Below are 20,496 nucleotides of genomic sequence, written 5' to 3' on the forward strand. Positions count from 1 at the left end.
CACACACAGGGAGAAAAATATAGAACTACACTTATGTAATTTCAAGACATACAGGCCAAATTACAGGGTGCTTTGTTACCTCATTTGGTTGTTATGCTCTTGCCATAGAGGTCAGTGCTAGAAAACCCCCACACAGTAGGGTGAAAATTCAGTGGCGTACTCAGATTAGGATCACACGAACTTAACATAGAGAGCTATCCCTATCCAACAATAGCTCTCCACTATCACATATTAAAAAGGTGAGCTATCCCTATCCGACAATAGCTCTCTATCACATATTAAAAAGGTGAGCTATCCCTATCCAACAATAGCTCTCCACTATCACATATAAAAAGGTGAGCTATCCCTATCCAACAATAGCTCTCCACTATCACATATTAAAAAGGTGAGCTATCCCTATCCAACAATAGCTCTCTACTATCACATATTAAAAAGGTGAACTGTCCCTTTAATTACCACTCTCTATAGGTATAACTGCTGTACTGGAAATGGTTTTAGTAGATGGCCCATATAATGCTAAAAGGAAACAACAACATGGCAGCTTTACACCTTTATACATGACATTCAGGGTCCCTGCATCATTCCCTGGCATACCACCATGTACCCCATTGATACACTAGGGGGCACATTTACTTACCCACGAACGGGCCGAATGCGTCCAATTGCATTTTTTTCGTAATGATCGGTATTTTGCGATTTTTCAGAAAATTGTCGCGCCTTTTTCGTAGCCATTCCGAAAGTTGCGCAAAATGTTGTGATTTTTTCGTAGCGTTAAAACTTGCGCGAAAAGTCGTGCCTTTTTCGTAGCCATTCCGAAAGTTGCGCAAAATGTTGCGATTTTTTTGTAGCGTTAAAACTTGCGCGAAAAGTCGCGATTTTTTCGCAGCTTTCGCGCCGAGTACGAAACATTCGGATTCATTCAAGCTTCAGTATGGTGACTTTTCTTGGGCCAGGTTGGAGCTGCAGGGTGCCATTGAGTCCTATGGGAGGCTTCCAAAATCATGCTAAGTCTGAAAGTTTCGCCCGCCGCTTACGAGCGCTCAATACGAGAAAGTCGCGACAAGATACGAGCGAATCGTAATGGCTACGAAAAACTCGAGTTTTTTCCCGCAAGTCGTAATGGCTACGAAAAACTCGTGTTTTTTCGCGCAAATCGTATTGGTAACGACAAAGTCGCGACAATTTCCGAAAAGTCAAAAAAATTGCAAAAAATACGAAAAAGTCGCAAAATGTTCGTTTTCCAATCGGAATTTTTCCAATTCGGATTCAAATTCGTGTCTTAGTAAATCAGCCCCTAGATCTAGCATGGGTACCATTGAAATTAATAATAAGAAAATAGATTAAGAAAGAGAACCTAAGTTATATCCCACTGATAGGTCCTGAATCAGTACACAATTAGTCAACAAGTTATTCAGTGAAATAAACAACCATTTATTGGCTCAAAATTTAAACAAAAAATAACAAGCATATATTATATCAGAAAAACTTGAATTATACACAGGTGTATAATTCAAGTTTTTCTGATATAATATATGCTTGTAAAATAAATGGTTAATTTATAAATAAATGGTTGTTTATTTCACTGAATAACTTGTTGACTAATTGTACCATTGAAATTAAAGGAAAGCAATTCTGGGCATTGTCTGCCACAGAACTGCTAATGGGCAACAAGTCATTGAATATGCCTTTGCTTTTAGTGTGTGAGGCTACTCCCACAATCACTTTACTACTGGCAGGCGCCTCTGCTGTTAGTGATGAGTGAATGAGAATTTGGCATGGAAAAAATTCACAGCGCGGCAAAAACAAATGACATGTGTAATTTTTTTGACACTAGACAATTTTTTTGATGCACAGAATTTTTCGCGTTTCGTGAATTTTTTGCATTTTCCCGAATTTTTTCACAGTTTCGCAAACTTTTTCAGCTAAGGAAAACTAGACAGATTTACTCACTATTGGCTGTGGATATTGCATATTGGGTAGTGAATATTTAATACTATGTAGTGTATATAACTTGTTCTTTAGAGATTGATTGGCAAGTCTGACCAAGACCAACTCCTCTCCTGTAAAGCTGGGAGCTAGTTTGCATAGTAAAACATAAAAATAAATGTACTGACTTAGATTTTAGTTGCACCTAAGTCTGTATTGCGAATCAGGCCTTAGGGCTGTTATTAATTTCTTTATACAATATACAGACCAGACTGAACTTGTGTTTTCCAGTTCTGTAGGCAGCAAAGTGCAACAAGGTTAAGTCAAGACGTTTAGATTTAGCTGATATTATTGCCATACTTGCACCTAATGCTGGGCTGAACAAGGGCAAACACTGCTTAGAGTGTAAAAAGTACTGCACCCTGTATGTTGTTAGATCCAGATATAACCTGAAGGTGATTTAGGAATGATAAAGATGTATCTTGCTAATGGAATTATATATGGAAAAATATACATTTTAAACAAACAATAACAAATATAAATGCATCATTATTCTGAACCATGTAGCTTTATGCCTGATGCAGGCAAGTTGTGCCAGAAACAATTTAAAGGGGTAGTTAACCTTTAGAATGTTATAAAATGGGTACATATGGAATAGAATAGCAACTTTTCAGTTGGTCTTCGTGTATTATTGTTAATAGTTTCTGAATGATTTGCTTTACTCTGCTGATTTTTTCTAGCTTTCAAATGGGGGTCACTGATTTCAGCAGCCAAAAAATGCATTGCTTTGAGAGGCTACAGTTTTTATTGTTATTTGTTATTATCTTTCTATACAGGCCCCCTTCTTTGTATATTTCAGTCTCTTGGTCAAAACGCTGCCTGGATTCTTTGGTAATTTGGACACTAGCAATTGTCTTAGAATAACACTCTCTGCAACATACTAGAAGTAAATTTAAGGGTGCATAATCACCCTATTACTGATTGCACTAAAAAGTTAAAAAGTATAATGAGATAAAGAAACTAAGGCAGAAGAAATATTGTAGGGCATTTAGGAGGTAAATAAGGAAATGTAACCTTGGATTTGTTATGGTTTGGGAGAGTTGTTGAGGAGGAAAAGTAGCAAAATAAAGGAGAGAGCAGTAGACAGAGGTGGGGACACAAATTAAAGGGAAGCTTATGAAGGGAAGGGGAATGAGCATGATACCATGAGAATCTGGTAATATTAGATAAGGGCAAGTTGGATGTAAGTGAGAGTTAATAGTCAGCTGAGAGGTTACATGTAAAACTGAGAAAGTGAGGAACTGTTGGATGGGGACAGATGAAGCAAAGCCTAATGGTAAAAAATAATGCAAAATTATAGGTAGTGTGTGAGGTTATGGGAAAGAAGTGGGAAATGCAGAGGAAAACAAGTGTATAGAAAGAGAGACTTTAGCTCTGCGTATTTAAACTTAGACAGTCTCAAGGTCAGTCAGCGTTAAACCACATCTTCCTTCATCCACTGAGGATACTGAAAGATGCAGTTCAGCGGAAGCTGAAAGGCCACAAGGGATGAAACTTCTTTTTTATAATTATTCAACAGAAGAACCATGCGACAAACTGATTCCAAAACAGATTTATTGATAGCACACAAGTTTTTCTTTATTCTGCTGCTTCAATCCATTAAGACATTGAAAGAAAGAATTCTGTTTGTGGATTTACAAAAGTCATGACAGCTGAGATCAATGCTCTACCAATATACAAAAATAAGAAGTTATCTTTATTAGATGAATCTTAGGCGCATTGCTGGTCATAGGATCCATTGTTGGTTGATGGTAACGAAAATGTCTTCTTTGCAGAATAAAATCCTTGGATTCCGCAAGCAGGTGATGTTTCCAAAACTTGTCCCCCGGATAGAAACACAGCGAAGAGATGGTGGTGTTCCACAAAACCAGATTTCCGTTTATTTCAGTTTAATTAGAAAAAGTCAAAATTGTGGATGGTTAATGTTTAGTAAAGTTCACAGACTCACGTGTTAGAATGTTTAAGCCTTTACCAAAGCCTGGAATTCTAAAGTGAAAAAAAAAAAAGTTTATTTAATAATTTGCAATTTATTTCCATCAAAAAGAACATGACAATGCTACCTGCTACAAATACACTTTATGCAGTTAACCCATCAAAGCTTTATAATAAAAAATAAAGAAGAGCCCTATGATCGTAGGTGATATTCTAAGACAATTTGGTCATCATTTTAGTGGTTTTTCAGCTACTTAGCTTTCTGTTCAGCAGCTATGTGGTTGTTTGGGATATTATTATTATTTACCCTAGCAACTAGGCAGTGGTTTAAATGAAAGACTGGAATATTTAAAGGAGAGGGCCTGAATAGGGAGTTAGGTAATAAAAATAACAATAAAATTGTAGCCTTACAGAGCAATAGTTTTTGGCTGCCAGGGTCAGCCATAATTGAAACCAGTGCAGCCAGCAGTATGCCTCATAGCTTTTCGTTATTAACCCTGCAGCATCAGGTATTTTAATGTAAGTGTTTGCTTTTAAATTCTGGACTGCAAAGAGGCCTCTTTTGTCAAATAGAGAATTACAGATTAGTAATGGCTCAAACACTGACGCATGGCTTATTTTAATTAAGATACATTTGATAGATGTAACCTCACTTTGTGCTAAGTATGTATGTATTTCTTTTAGATAACACAAACCTCCACTGTATCCCATCATAGGAAAGTGTGTTTTTACTTACCATCAACTCCAATTTTGCCATCACCATCAGAGTCACCAGCATTCAGGAAGGCCTTGGTCTCAGCATCAGTCAAAGCCCTGGCACCTGCGCTGAAGTTCTGGAGGAACAGTCTATGGGAAGATCATCAACAAGAGAACTGTGTTAGCAAGAAACTGCTGAAAGGTAAAGTTTGTCTACATCTAATACTTATTTGATCATTGTACTGCTTATCCAGTCTGTAAATAGAACTTAAATAGAACTCAAAGTAGGGTAAAAGGGTAGTTTGCACATGAAAAGGCAACAATTTCCAGGGTCAATTTAGAAATATTCTTTAAAGGGTTATTGACATGTTCCTTTGACAATACATAGGAATGTGTCAGTATTACTATAGAGTTTTGGCACACAAACCTTGTTAGCCCAAAGTGGCCCAAAGCCACCCCTAGCCCAGCAGTAAGTACCTGAGCAACACAATAAAAGTAGCCTCTGCAGTTGTGCCAGTCACACTGAGCTGGAGGTGACTCAGTCCATAGTAGGCCATAGTATTGTTTTCATTTGTAATTAGACTGTGGAAAGATCATGCCACCCCCAGCCCAGCGTGACTCAAGGGAAACAATGCAGCTTCCTCTGTTCTTTGGTATCAATGGACTATGGTGGCTTTGGGGAACTTTTGGCTATTCAGATTTTTGGCTTTTGCAGCTTTAATACTGACACATTCCTTTGGATTTTCATATTGATATGATTAATATATCAGTGGGGCTCGTTTATAAAAACTGGGCAAATTTACACTGGGGCAGTAACCCAAAGCAACCACTCAGTAATTTAAATTGCTTCAGTTAGCTTCAGGTAGTAAAAAAAACAAACAAACATCTCATGGTTTCCATGGGTCACTTATATACAAATGTCTATACATACGGGTCTGCCAGAGTAACACTAGACAGAAAATTGAGTGTGCCTTTTCCCTTAGGTGCTGATGGTGTGGGATAGAAACCACTTTCTGTCCTTTTATCTGTGGGACCACATAAGAATCAGCCTTTTATATGCCAGATGATCTTTTTAGATGGTTGGAGGGTCTAATGATGAAGGGAGGGGGTCTGTTTACTTTCAATATTTTTAAATTAAATGAATTTCATACAAATTTTATTGAGGAGTGAATACGATCATTTGCTTGCTAAACAAGAGACGGGTATATAACTCTATGCCCCAAACATTTGCCCCCACTTACTTCAATTCATCTTCCTCAATGAAGCCGCTCTTGTCCTGGTCAAGGATGGCAAAGGCGTTTCTCACATCATCGACGGACTTGCTGCTCAGGCCAGACTGGGCAAAGAAGGATTTGTAGTTGAAGGAGTCAGGGGCTGGATAACAAAAGTCAGATAAATACATATTATACAATGCTGGGAGAATAACACATATTTAAACTTATTAAGCATTTACCTAAACAATTAAGAAACACCCTGACCATTGTCACGTTAATACAAATCGCCAGCCTAGTCTATTCTTTAGCCTGGATGAGTGGCCAGAACCTTACAGTCCTGCTCTATTGTACGCAACACCTGTCCCTAAACCTTAGCTTTTACCATCCCCAGGGAGCTGAAGTCAGAACATTTATACTCGATAGGCACTAGGTTGAAGATCCTGGATATTAGATGCTGCTTTGCAGCCGCAATAACCTGTATGAAAATGTAACACCCCAGGCCAGCACGCACTCTAATATAAAGGGGCTCTCCGGCCAAAAACTGCTTTTTGCTTAATTTAAAAAAGGATAATTTTATTAACTTTATAATATATGTATATAAAGAGAATTAGCAGAAGCCAGCTGCTTCAGGCTAATGCCCCACAGAGAGATTAGTTGCCCTTGAAAAATCTCTGAAATTATATTGAGTAATGAATACATATTGAAAAGTTTGGTTATGGGGGTTAAGTAATAAAAGATACTAAGTTTGCCTGGGTAAAGTAACCTATAACAACCAATCAGAAGGTGGAATTTACTGGTCACTTGCAAAAAACAAGCATCTTACAACAAAAGCAAGCATCTTATTGGTTGCTATGGGTTACTGCTACTGCGCAAACTTAGTGCCTTTAATTGCATAAGGGGTTGCCTAGGGTTATACCAGGATACTACGACAATAATGATCACAGTTTATTTAAAGGGGTAAGTAAAGGTAAGTTTTAGTATGTTATAGAATTGCGCATTCTTAGCAATTTTGTAACTGGTCTTCATTTTTTGTTTTTTATAGTTTTTAAAGTTATTTGTTTTCCTCTTCTGATTCTCTTCAGCTTTCACTGACCCCAGCAACCAAACTATGCAGAGCAATGGCCACAATTTTATTACTTGTCGTTCTATTCAGGCATCTCCTATTCGTATGCCTTGTCTTTTATTCAAACCCCTGCCATGTTGTTAGGGGAAACTGGAACCTAGCAACAGGGTAGCTGCTGAAATTCCAAACCAGAGAGCTGTTGAACACAAAGCTAAATATTTAAAAAAAAACACAAATAATAAAAAATAAAGACCAGTGGCGAAGTTCTAAAAGTTAATTGAAATGGTAACTACCCTTTTAATTGTAAGGTTGTCTATTCCAAATTAAGTGTGCTTTGGGTTAAAAAAGAAACCAACAATATACCTCATCTAATTATAAGTAGGAAGTATTTATCATCCATTAAGAAATGAAGTGAGGAATGAAGAATGAAAGGAGGAGAGGAAAATGTAACAGTAAGATACCTTGGCAAGCCTGCAGAGCAGCAGAGATGTCAGCTTGACTCAGGAGAGCACCTAAGGCCATTTTGTGTCTGGGGAGAGATACAGCAGAATATTATGTTTTTTTTTAAATAAAAGGTTAAAAAGCAACATAAATTGGAAATTTAAAACAAACAGGATGTTTACAAAACTTGAACCATGTAATTAAAATATATTTAGCATATCTGCTAAAAACTGAACAAATGTTTTTTCTTAAGTTATGCAGTCTCACTTCTCTGTATTAAGGTGAAGACACACAGAGCTACTAGTAGCAGCTACTTGTCGTGGCTACTAAAACAGACAATGCTGATCATTTACTGATGACTGTCTCTACGTGTGCTTTAGCAGAGGCAATTATTAGTATTGTCTATGGCAGGATATTTTCTGGGGTTTAGTAGCTGCTACTAGTAGCTCAGAGTGTCTTCACCCTTAAGAAGAAGGCTATCATTTCTTAAAGCTGTATGTGCCCAATTGCTGGCGTAGAACCAATGAAAATATAACATTTAAATTACTACAGCCACTTCTGTATTTCATGACTATTTCATGATTGAAGTGATGCTTATTTAAGTAAAAAATATTTGCCTGTGGTAACCAATAGTAAAATGTATCAGGACAAAATCATGGTAATGCACTGTAAAAAAAAAAATCCAGATTATTACATTCTGCCAAATTTAGCTAGACATTGGGGAATGTAATAAAAAGCACTAAATTTGCCCTGGAACAGTAACCCATAGCAAGCAGCATTTGCTGGTCACCTGTAAAAGCAAATATGTTATTGGTTGCTATGGGTTACTGCTCCTGTGCAAGCTTTTTGCATTTTATTACATATGGGGGTTAGAAACATGCAATATGAATGACATTAGACCAAAATGATATAGAATTAATGTTAAGCCAGCTTTGTAAAACATTAGAGGCCACTGTGGTTGTTAATATGCCATGTCCTTGCTTGCAGCTGTAGGCCTGGTGCTGAAGATTTGCAGACATATTTGTTCCAGTCATTTTTGTTCTTTGTGCATATTATAGTCCTCATTCACACAGGGATCTGTTCTTGTTCCATTCACATGATCTTGTATCTAAATGTTGCTTTTCCCAGTTCCATGTTAAAATGGATGAATAATCCAAAACAGTGATTGCAACTCACCCTTAATTCCTCTTTCACGGGACTTTACAGATCTTCTCAATGAGGCTTGCACAGGTCTATGCGGTAGGATGCTGCTTATATATCTTGTAGACTCTTCCCCTATCCATATACAGAAAGCCAGAGGCTTTGACCAGATCAATTTCTTAGCTGGTTAGCTAAAAAACTTGCAAGCTAGTAGCCGAGGTATTTATAACCTATAGGAATGCAAATGGTTTCATGAGCATTCCAATACCATAGCCTAATGAACCTAATACCATGTATTATTTGAGGGCTGTGCAAAATCCTTATTTAGTTCAAGGCAAATTGTGTCTTGATTCTGGCAATTAAATGTAAACTGACAAAAAAATGCAGTTTTATTTGAAATCTCCACAAAGTCAGTTCTTCTCTTGCCATCTTTATTGCTGTTACATGTTAAGGCTCCCTTTCTGCTCCCCTGTGAGTGGCTCTATGAATCACATGGAACTTGTATTTATAATTGCACCAGATTTTTAATTGAGCCACCATTTTGTGATTGTCAGAGATCAGCTGACAGGAAATAATGCAGCTCTAACTGTATAACAGGAAGTAGTGTGGGAATAAAATAGAGAACTTTGTCCATTAATTGGCTGATGTGACCTAGTATGGATATGTGCCTTGGCTTGTTTGTGTGCACGTGAATCATATGATCACAAGGGGCAGCCCTTGGTATTTGAAATGGCTATTTTCTGGTTAGGATTACCCAATAGCACATACTACAAAAAAAAGTATATTTTTGTAAAATGGTATATTTAGATGAAGCAGAGGTTTACATATAAACTGTTTTATGCAATATATTTTTATAGAGACCTACATTGTTTGGGGTGTAGTTTTCCTTTAAGATAAAGTGCAGAGGCTTTATAAATTCACAGTTATATAGAGAAAGACATATTTAGTATCATACATTTTCTTACTATTCCTTCACATGCATTTCTTTTCTCAATTATCATTACACACTAATGTAAGATGAATTTCTGTGCATCTTTGAATAGCTTTTTGCCACCTTCCTAGAGCTTATGGGGGAAAGTTAGTGACTAAATGAAGGAAGAGAGATGAATGGCAGATGGAGTTTGATGGGGAGACATAAAAAGCTTAAAAGTGAAAAAGAAAGATTACTGGGTCATACTGGGTCATACTGGGTCATAGAAAGGAGATAAGTACAAGAATGAGGTTTGAAGTAGAGGAATGAGCAAGATTAGCATAGATGGGTACACAAAGGAAGATATGTAGAAACCCTAATCACGTCAGTCCATCCTGCAAACACTACGGCCATTACCTGGTTATACTCACCTGGATTACCAGATTCTTAACTTGGCCTATTAGGTCAACCAGACTAGACAATATTGCCCAGTTCAGGTCATGCCCTACTACAGGGATCCCCAACCTTATTTGCTTGTGAGCCACACTTAGATGTAAAAAGTGAGCCACACAAGCATGGAAAAAATTATTTGGGGCTGGGATTGGCTATTTGTTAGTCCAAAGTGGACTGTTAGCCTACACGAGGCTCTGCTTGGAGTAAAACTGTCTCTGTGATTTCAAAACTTGCCCCAAGCTAGAAATTTAAAAATGGGCACCTACTTTGAGGCCACTGGGAGCAGCACCAAAGGGGGAGGTGAGCAACATGTTGCTCCTGAGCCACTGGTTGGGGGTCACTGCCATACTACATAGCATTCACTGCATATTCCTTTTTCAGCATAGCACATTCATCCTGCTGGAGATTTATGCCTGTTCATCTGTATATCATGCTAAATCCACATTCCTTATCTGTGCTGCTACCTTGGATGCCTCCCTATGCTGGTTACTGCTCTCTGTTGCTCTGCCCTTCCTTTGGGCTTCCTCCGGTTTTCCGGGAATGTAATGTTTACCAGCCTGCTCAACTAACTCTCTTTTGCTTCATCCCTTGTGTAGGCTTGTTTTATCCTTCAGACTTGCTTGGTGGAGCTGTACTAATGTCCATTGTGTGCATCAACTCTATATACTCTTTAATCTTCTGAATATGCCACCGCTAAACACTTTGCTTGTGATATATGCATAATGCATGCAACAAGATGTGGTATAAAACAGCACTTTCCTTGTTACCAAACAAACTGTTAACAGTCCTTAAGAGGGATATTAATGAGCTGGAGAGAGTGCAGAGACGTGCAACTAAACTGGTAAAGGGGATGGAAGATTTAAGCTATGAGGTGAGACTGTCGAGGTTGGGGTTGTTTTGGAAAAGAGGCGCTTGCGAGGGGACATGATTACTCTGTACAAGTACATTAGAGGGGATTATAGGCAGATGGGGGATGTTCTTTTTTCCCATAAAAACAATCAACGCACCAAATGCCCCCCTTTAAATTAGAGGAACGGAGCTTTCACTTGAAGCAGCGTAGGTGGTTTTTCACGGTGAGGGCAGTGAGGTTGGGGAATGCCCTTCCTAGAGATGTGGTAATGGCAGATTCTGTTAATGCCTTTAAGAGGGGCCTAGATGAGTTCTTGAACAATCAGAATATCCAAGGCTATTGTGATACTAATATCTACAGTGGTTGTATTTATAGTTTATGTATGTGAGTGTATAGATTGGTAGGTGTGGGTTAGGTGTGCTGGGTTTACTTGGATGGGTTGAACTTGATGGACACTGGTCTTTTTTCAACCCTATGTAACTATGTAACTATGTAACAAATGGGAAATAACTGACACTTCCCTTTTGTTTGCATGGGAAATGTGCTGTTTATGGCAGATGCTGGCATTCTAAAATGATTCCAGAAAAATACATTTTGAATGCTATTAGACCACAGCACCCAAAACATGCCATGTTCCATGAGCCTAATTCCTACTGGCAGGCTGTACTGGTTGAGTATGCCCATATGTCAAAAAGTGCAAGAGGCCAAACAGCTCATTGAGACCAGGTTCCAAGTTCCAAGGTTTCCTAGGGGGATTGGGTGTCATACATGACAAGTCTGTGTTAAGAGTTTCTATAAATATAAACTTGATGCCAGAAGCAAGTTGCCTGAACAGCCAAAGCAAGCAAAATTGTAATTTCTCAATCTTTGACAGTTATCTAGATAAAGTCTGCATCTTTTGAGGTAACTGGGCTTTTCGGTCAGGGCAGGAGCTACGGGTATGTAACAGAGATGCCTTACTATGATGCAAGTGGGATGGGGCACAATTAGGGGGAACACAATTCAGAGAGACTGAGGAATTAGCATGGGGGAAGGGGAGCTAGAGAACGTCTGTTGGGTGTAGTGTGGTCAGGTGGAAGCGAGTGAGTGGGGGTGGAGCAAATACTATTTGGCTCTGTGTTTGATTATTCCAATATTGTCACATATTGGGATGAAAAAGATTGACCTTCTGGAATTACAACTTACATGCAGTGAATATAGGTTTACAAATATTCTACAAAAAGCCTGAGTTGAGGTCAGGACTTGACCAGTTCCATTCTGTTACTTGTGTTTATACTATGCAAACCCAGTGCCCTGTGCAACAAGCATAATGCTGTGCTCTGGCTCATTATGTAATGAATAATCATCATGTAAGCCACAGTCATTCATTTCTTAAGAGTGGGCAGAGAATAACAGTGGTCATGATGGAAGAACTTAACTTGAATCACTAAGTCTGCTTTTACACAAAAGTATACCATAGTTACAACAAGGATTATTTTGGGACCTTCATTTTAGAGTCTATGGGGACACCAATGTACTGCAAATGCAGCCCCAAAGACAGCTGTAAGAATACCTTTCAGGTTCCACTGATTATGTATTATCTCCAAACTCCGCTACTGTAGAATAAATCCCCTCCTCTTTCATGGCGGTATGATCCATGTATTGAACTGGACACCTAACAGGACTCTTGATTGTTCCTCTCCAGTGCCTGCCCTGTCTGCAAGCCTCCAATTGGACATTATTTAAAGGACATGTAAACCCCCTAAATATGAATCTATGAACAGCCTCTTTGAAATATTTAAACACCTGCCGCTCTGGTTATTAAAAGGGTAATAGTGAGGCTGAAGCACCCCCTTCTCCTCCTCTAAACCACTCGGCCCCCTCTCTTAGGAATTTACTTTGGCTGTTGGCTACTGGGCATGCTCAGTTCCAAACTAAGCCAGTGAATCTTCCCAGCTCAGATTACTAAACACACCCTTTCCAGTCTAGCTACCAATGAAGAGATGGCATTGATGTTCCCATAGAAACTCTGCTCTAGCTGTCTGCTCCTATTTTTCATACTGATGATGTGTATGAAGGAAAATGGCTGCCAGGTGAAAGCAGCTGTTTGTTTTACAAAAATGTGAAGGTTCTGGTGTATGGAGAGAATATATGCATTACAAATGATGCCATATTGGTGAGGTAGATGTGCCCAACGTTTATACATAGTAGTAAAATTTAGGGTTTACATGTCCATTAAGACGTTTACCTACAAAAGGAAATTGAGTATTTGCAGCAGTGCAGGTTCCATAGTGTGATAGAGCCTGCTCCCATGATGAACCAGCCCATACATGAGTGTAAGGAGTAACTGACTCGTCTAAAATAGGCATTACATAAATAGGGAATGCTGCATAGGAGGAATGTTTCTGCCTGTCTGCGGAAGTCACAGTTAAGTGGCTCTTTTACTGACATGCCTCTCTAATTACCCGACACAGGAAAGGAGAATATAGCATAGACCTACCGCCATATAACTTCATGTTAAGGCATTACAGGATAATCTGATGCGGCACTTGGTTTGTTTTTCACTGTGTAGGCACACGGATAAAGCAAAACAGGTCTCTAGACTTACATGTGAATATTCACAGAGATTAAATTGACCCTCATTCCATTCACATAATCACCCTGCCGCATTCACAGGCATACATAAATAACCCCATATGTAACATATCTTTACATGATATCACCCTCTGATATATGCATAGAACCCCCCAGCCTGGTGCTTTATAGTCTGTGACAGTGATCCCCAACCAGTGGCTTGTGAACAACGTCTTGCTTATCACCTCTTTGAGTGTTGCTCCCAGTGTCCTAAAAGGCTCATTTTTATATTTCTGGCTTAGAGGCAAGTTTTGGAAGAACAGAGACACAGTTTTATGCCACACAGAACCTCCATCACATGCCTTATTTGCACCCCAGAAACTTTTTTTTATGCTAGTGTGGCTCACCAACACTTTTTACACCTGGTCTATGATATGATCTTACAATTGGGAAACAGACCCTGTGACTGATGCCAGGCCAAAATGTTTAGGGGGACAGTTTGGGCCCTGACAAATGCACAGTTTAAATGAACGATCTTTTATTTATAAAAGATTACCTTTTAGAACATCCTTTACTCATCTTGCAGAGGGGCCATATAACATCTATCTATGCCACCGATTGCTTACAAGTGAAATTAGAATAGTCTGGGCCTCATAGCTTTAAGAGTTGCTGGACTTCTGATGTATGCAGAACACCATAGCTACACAGGGTAAAACTGAAGCACCAGGGAAATAGGGAATAGCTTGTTGGGTCTGTCCTTCAGTGAGTGGCCCCTTCCCTTCTGCACCTCTTGCTGCTTAGCCATGAGCAAGTTCCCTGTGGAGTATCTGCTTATATACAGAGAGAGGTGACTTGAATGGGTGAACCATCTTAAAATGCCCCTGAGAAAGTGGGCAATTATTTAGAAATCAAGGGATTAATACATGGATCCCTAGACATGAGCCAGTGGAAAACCCAATTACCCTAGACATGAGCCTTTGCAGCAATATCGGATATTTGTTATTTATGTCAAATTACATCATCTGTGCATTTTCTAACGTGATCATTTGTTACTTAGATGACATATTTATCCATACTGCTCTTATACTGTATATAAAAAACATATTTTTTCTTAATTTTGCTAGATGCTAAGACCCAGTACATGTCTTTGTATTATAGTTATATAGTTATAGTTGGAGGGAGGCAGACTTAAAGTGGACCTGTCACCCCGAAAAAGCTGTATAATAAAAGTCATTTTCAAATTAAACAAGAAACCCAAATTAATTTTTATATTAACACATCCAAACCCATTATAATGGCATTTAGAAGTCCCAGCTGTCAATCATATATTGCCTGCCCCGCCTCTATGCCTTAGGATAGAGGCAGGGCAGACAAGAACTTTAACTTTCAATTCAGCTCTCACTTTCCCCCTCCCTCCTAACCATCTAATTGTGTAGCCAGTGCACGGGCCTGGGCATCTGGTCCCCCATTCTGGCACATACACAAGATTTTGGGGTGATACAAAGCTTGCCTTAATAACAGTGTCCACAAAATGGCACTTGTCTATTTGCTGTGATTGTGTAATTCCAGGACTGAAGGAAACGAGGTTTGTATTACTTATAGAGTGTAAGTGAACTTTATTTTGCTTAACAAACACAATAGAAAATAATTTGGAATTATTTCTTAGGGTGACAGGTCCCTTTTAAGACTGGCTCTGGTTGCTGACAAAGAAGGACAGTAATATAATGCACAATACATCTGCAGATTCTCTCACTCTATATGTTTCTCACATACACAACCAGCATTTCTCACCAAAGCTTTCAGGACCCCTGTTCCATATGGATGCACAGGCAGAGTGCCACTAACTGTTTCAGGGGCTCCCTGCTCACTAGGGACCCCTTCCTCTGCGTTGACCATATTTACAGTGCCCAAGCTTCACCTGTAGGCCCTCCTACGCCCTAATTGCTCAATTCCCTCTCTGGCGTAGACTTCGCCTCAGGGGCTGTACCCTTCTATAAGTACTCCTTGTTGGGACAACAGGCTGCCCTCGCTAACTAGCCCTCGCTACCTTTGACTTCTAAAGTGAACTCATTTCCATTGCTAGCTAGTGTAACACTTGTTTGGCTATGATTTGGCAAAACCCAGGCTAGGGATAGGTATAGAGCATGGGTTACATTCAACCTTAATGCACAGGAGTGGGCCTCCGCTATATGGGAGGTATTGATGGAGCTGAGGGTGTAGTTGAACTACAACTAGGTAGAGCGTGTGTAGTGCAGATGGAATAATGGACGCCAGAAAGGTTCTTGCTCATGAACTATAGTACAATTTATTTGGACAAAGGCACAGCTTAATAGTGCAGCAGGGTTATACTCACAGACACAGCAGTATATGATGTCACAGATAGTACAGCAGATGTGACACTTTAGGCACAGAATAACCCACTTGGAGGATGCACAGAGGATTAGTTGACACCTGAGATATAGACCTTTCAGAAGGGAGTGTTCCGGCCGACTGTGGTCCAGGGGAGAGCTCCTAACACTGGTACCTGGCGTCTAATAAAACCGGTCCCTAAAGAACGACTACAGAGCCGGGGTGGACTAAACCCTTTTACAACTCCTGGTGGGGCTATTAACTGCCCTTGCTAAATAATCTGACTACTCTCACCACTCCTAGAGGGTGCTATAATAAAACTGTCTGTGCTGGCTTTACCTCGTTCACGGGGCCCTGTCCCCGACTTATCACTAGGGTAGGTGGTCCCCTAGGGTACAAATGGCTTCTGGGCCTATGTTCTGGTCCAGGCTCAGTTGGGATCTGTCCAGAACACAGCATGCAGCCAAAAGAGGAAGACACTTCCTTGTGCAAGACACTATATAGTCTGCCAAGGGGAGTGGTCAACCTGGCTAAACCTATAGAGGGCAGCCTAATAACAGTAACCTGATATCAGAGGGCTCTGCCCTATAACAATACAGATTAGATAAAGATAAGGGATAACACCATAGGGAGCTTAACCCTATGGGTCCCTACATTCACCCGGGGGAAAAATCCATTCCGACCCGGCAATGGCAAATAATATTAATTACACATTTCAAGCAATAACAGTAGTGCATTGATTTAGTGCAAAAATACAGTATCCATACATCCGTTTCTGATACCCTCTCCTGAGGAGTAACTGGTACAGTGGATAGCTGAAAAATGAAAATTTTAAGGCACAGAAAATTTTAACTGTTTCATTACTAGTTACGTTTCTGTAAACCATTTACAATACATGAGTGTCACTATGGATCACTCAGGCACTTACTTATATAGATCCTTGAGATACCTTCTGGCTCTGCAACAGAGGTATAACAGGCACAATACTTAGAAATCTTGAGTCACCTTCCTGCCCCTAAACAGTGGTGCTCAGGTACACACTTAGGTATCCTTGATATACCACCTGTAACCTGCAACAGGGATATAGCAGATACACTTACACATGAGGACGATCCTGCCTTCACTCAGGGGTCCCCAGGCACATGCTTGGCTGTAAAGAAATTGTTAGTGGGCACAATTTAAACTGTAATACATCCCCACCCATCAACTTTATTAAGTCCAGGCCTTCCACCCAAACCCAGTGTTCATGGATGTCTCGACATGCACTACGTGGTGTGGATCAGGCAATGAAGTAGAAGTTGTAGTGGGATGGGGCGCAGCAGTCTTTGTTTGTTCACCCAACTATTAACAAACTTTACAGTCTCTCCTGAAGGAATGTGGAGAGTTCCAAACTTAAAATAACAAATCCACCACTGTGGATAAACTGAAGATGGGGTCACACCCTATATGCAGCAGTACCGGCAGTCCTTAGGAGTGCGCCCAATGAAAACGGTGGGTATTTTGCCCTTAACTTTTAGGGAATTAACATTACCCACCTCCGACCCGGGGGAAAATCCCATCTGGTGATAGGGAATTACCTGAACCGGCATGGGGTTTTCAGTGCATGTTTCTCTCGTACTTGGCTTTGGTCACCTCATACGAAACATAATAGGCCGGGTGAGGCTTATCGATCCGGCCTCCACTGGGGAGGTCTGAACTGAGGGAAAAATTTCGCTCCTCCTGGTGCTTACCACAGGATTTTACCCCGTGCTTGAGGATGGTCCTCCCGAACCACCACTCTTGGGCAATATCGTACAGGTAGTCGACATCTCTGTGGCGCTTCTCCCGGTCTTTCTTAAAGATTCCTCCCAAGCCGATCTTTTCCCTGCGGATAAGTTCACCATAGATCCACTCATCCACATGTTTGGCAATTTCGTCAAATACCCACTCAGGGGCATAGGGCATATAGAATCCCCATTTCTCAAACACTCGGGTGTTAATGAGCCTTTGAACTCTGGATACAGCACGGTACCGCTCTGGGTCAGCTCTCCCCGGTGCCACCCAGCAAAAAGTGTCCTTGTTCACCGCGTGTGGTGGCGGTGGAGTACTAGGCCACTCTGGCGGGAAACAGAAAGAGACAGATACCACCGGTTCGAATCGATGCTCCCCTTCAGGCAGCGTGCATTTTGGTAGAGGGCCCATGTCCATCAGGCCCCAGTTAGGTTTTGGGTACCTGCGCCTGGCAACGGATTTCAGCAGCATCCCACTCCCTGTGGATGAAGTGGAGCTTTTCTCTCCGTGGCTCTCTGATTTGATCCTTCCTCTGCCTCTTGCCATTTTTAACAGCAGCTCTACATTCTCATCATCAGTAGACGGCACATCAGAAGTCTTTCCTGCCACTACCGGTTGGATGGTCATGGCTACAACAGCTGCACACAGGTCCTCACTGCTGGAGGATTTTGAGGGAGACAACAGTAAGTCTCTTGATGATTCCGCAGGGCCCTGTTGGATAGGCTCCTGCTCTGCCTTTTCTGGCATGGGGGTGGCGGGCCTAGACTGGCTTGATGTTGCGCTGCCTGTCTGCTCCCCAGCCACTCCCTGTGGACAGATTAGTGGCTCAGCCCAGCATCTAGTCTTGCAGAATGGGCATCTAGGCTCCAGGTCTCTCCAGGCCTGGGAAATTTCAGTGTAGCAGCAGCCACAGAAAGCCTCTATCCACTTCGACCCATCTTCCTCATACCTCTCCCCAAATGTGCCCAACCACGCATAGCGGTGTGGGGGCTGTGGCTCAGGATTACTCTCCGGGGCTTCCGGGGTAAGCTGGCGGGGGGTAGTACTGGCGTCAGCCATTTTACTCTAATATGCGCTGACTCTGAGGAATTGGTAAATTAAAGTCCCGCAAATATTTATCCGCTTATGCTATATAGCAAGCGGTCACTGAATGGAGTAGTCCGCAGCCGCGGTTGGTACTCACTGTTGTTTAGTGTAGTTAGGCCGCAGCCGCTGGTCCTAACGACACTTTGTTAGCGTCAATCGGTATGCCACTCAACCTTCCGGCAGCCGCACGGTAGCAAGGTAGGGCAGTGGTAGTGTGTGAGGGTTCTGGCTGTTCCGTCCCGCAGCCGCGTGGATGGTTTGCACAGAGCCTCACTCTCAGGCGCCGATTCGTCCCTCTGGGTCCCCAGGTAGGGTAAGGCGAAGCTGAGATGATTTTATGCTGGAACAGACAGTATCAGTAGCAGCCGCTTACAGATACAGCACTATCAGGCACAGGAGCTCTAATATGGCGTGTCTCTCTCACAATGTGAGTTGTAAGATGGCCGCCGTGACGTCAGCTCCTGCCCCCCTCCCCGGTGAAGTCTCGTAAACAAGTTACTTCACACGAGATTTCAGCAAAAAGAGCGCCAAAACTAGTAATGATGATTGACAGTGGCGCTGGCCAATGGGAATACTCGGGGGAACCTTTCAAGCCCGAACCCACGGCCAATTACATATCAGGGTTTACGATCAGGACTGCAGGCGCCTTTGACTATAGCGATCAGCAGTACCTGTCAGCAAAATTTTAAAGACACACACACAGCAGCTCAGTCCCTCAAGGCTATGGCTCCGGGTTAAATAAATTGAATATATCAATATAAAAGCACGTTGGGCGCCAAAAATGTAACACTTGTTTGGCTATGATTTGGCAAAACCCAGGCTAGGGATAGGTATAGAGCATGGGTTACATTCAACCTTAATGCACAGGAGTGGGCCTCCGCTATATGGGAGGTATTGATGGAGCTGAGGGTGTAGTTGAACTACAACTAGGTAGAGCGTGTGTAGTGCAGATGGAATAATGGACGCCAGAAAGGTTCTTGCTCATGAACTATAGTACAATTTATTTGGACAAAGGCACAGCTTAATAGTGCAGCAGGGTTATACTCACAGACACAGCAGTATATGATGTCACAGATAGTACAGCAGATGTGACACTTTAGGCACAGAATAACCCACTTGGAGGATGCACAGAGGATTAGTTGACACCTGAGATATAGACCTTTCAGAAGGGAGTGTTCCGGCCGACTGTGGTCCAGGGGAGAGCTCCTAACACTGGTACCTGGCGTCTAATAAAACCGGTCCCTAAAGAACGACTACAGAGCCGGGGTGGACTAAACCCTTTTACAACTCCTGGTGGGGCTATTAACTGCCCTTGCTAAATAATCTGACTACTCTCACCACTCCTAGAGGGTGCTATAATAAAACTGTCTGTGCTGGCTTTACCTCGTTCACGGGGCCCTGTCCCCGACTTATCACTAGGGTAGGTGGTCCCCTAGGGTACAAATGGCTTCTGGGCCTATGTTCTGGTCCAGGCTCAGTTGGGATCTGTCCAGAACACAGCATGCAGCCAAAAGAGGAAGACACTTCCTTGTGCAAAACACTATATAGTCTGCCAAGGGGAGTGGTCAACCTGGCTAAACCTATAGAGGGCAGCCTAATAACAGTAACCTGATATCAGAGGGCTCTGCCCTATAACAATACAGATTAGATAAAGATAAGGGATAACACCATAGGGAGCTTAACCCTATGGGTCCCTACACTAGTCTAGGTATCAACCTCCCCAGTAGGTCTGGCCGCAAGGTCAAGAGGAAGTGCACAGCTCATGCACCATTTTATATAGACTTACAGGTGAACTTTACGCCACCTACTGGCTAACCTGCATATTGCTTTAACTATTTACATTAATGAAATAAAAATATTTATTTCATCCCCTTATGTGTCTGCATAAAAATGTTTATGCTTTAGGGAAGGTATTGCATTAAAAAAAAGTTAACACAGTCTACTATCTGTTAGTCCGAAATCGTCTTTTAGCAACCTCATAATTTTATGATAGGCTATTGTTGCAGGGCCCTTGGCCTCAGGTTCTCAGCCCCAGACAATGCAATGCAATGAG

At 41.4% G+C, this 20,496-nt stretch overlaps 1 protein-coding gene across 1 annotated transcript; it reads right to left on the minus strand.

Moving 5' to 3' along the window:
* Nucleotides 1-3,546: 3,546 nt before the first annotated feature.
* ocm4.4 (oncomodulin 4 gene 4) lies at nucleotides 3,547-8,532 on the minus strand. The gene is given in 5 exon segments (NM_001015897.2): nucleotides 3,547-3,972; nucleotides 4,655-4,764; nucleotides 5,856-5,988; nucleotides 7,353-7,420; nucleotides 8,509-8,532. Coding segments are annotated over 4 exon segments (330 nt in total). The 5' UTR covers nucleotides 7,414-7,420; nucleotides 8,509-8,532; the 3' UTR covers nucleotides 3,547-3,946.
* Nucleotides 8,533-20,496: the final 11,964 nt, after the last annotated feature.

The sequence above is a fragment of the Xenopus tropicalis genome, chromosome 9, assembly GCF_000004195.4.
Source record: "Xenopus tropicalis strain Nigerian chromosome 9, UCB_Xtro_10.0, whole genome shotgun sequence".
In the NCBI taxonomy this organism is placed as follows: Eukaryota; Metazoa; Chordata; class Amphibia; order Anura; family Pipidae; genus Xenopus; species Xenopus tropicalis.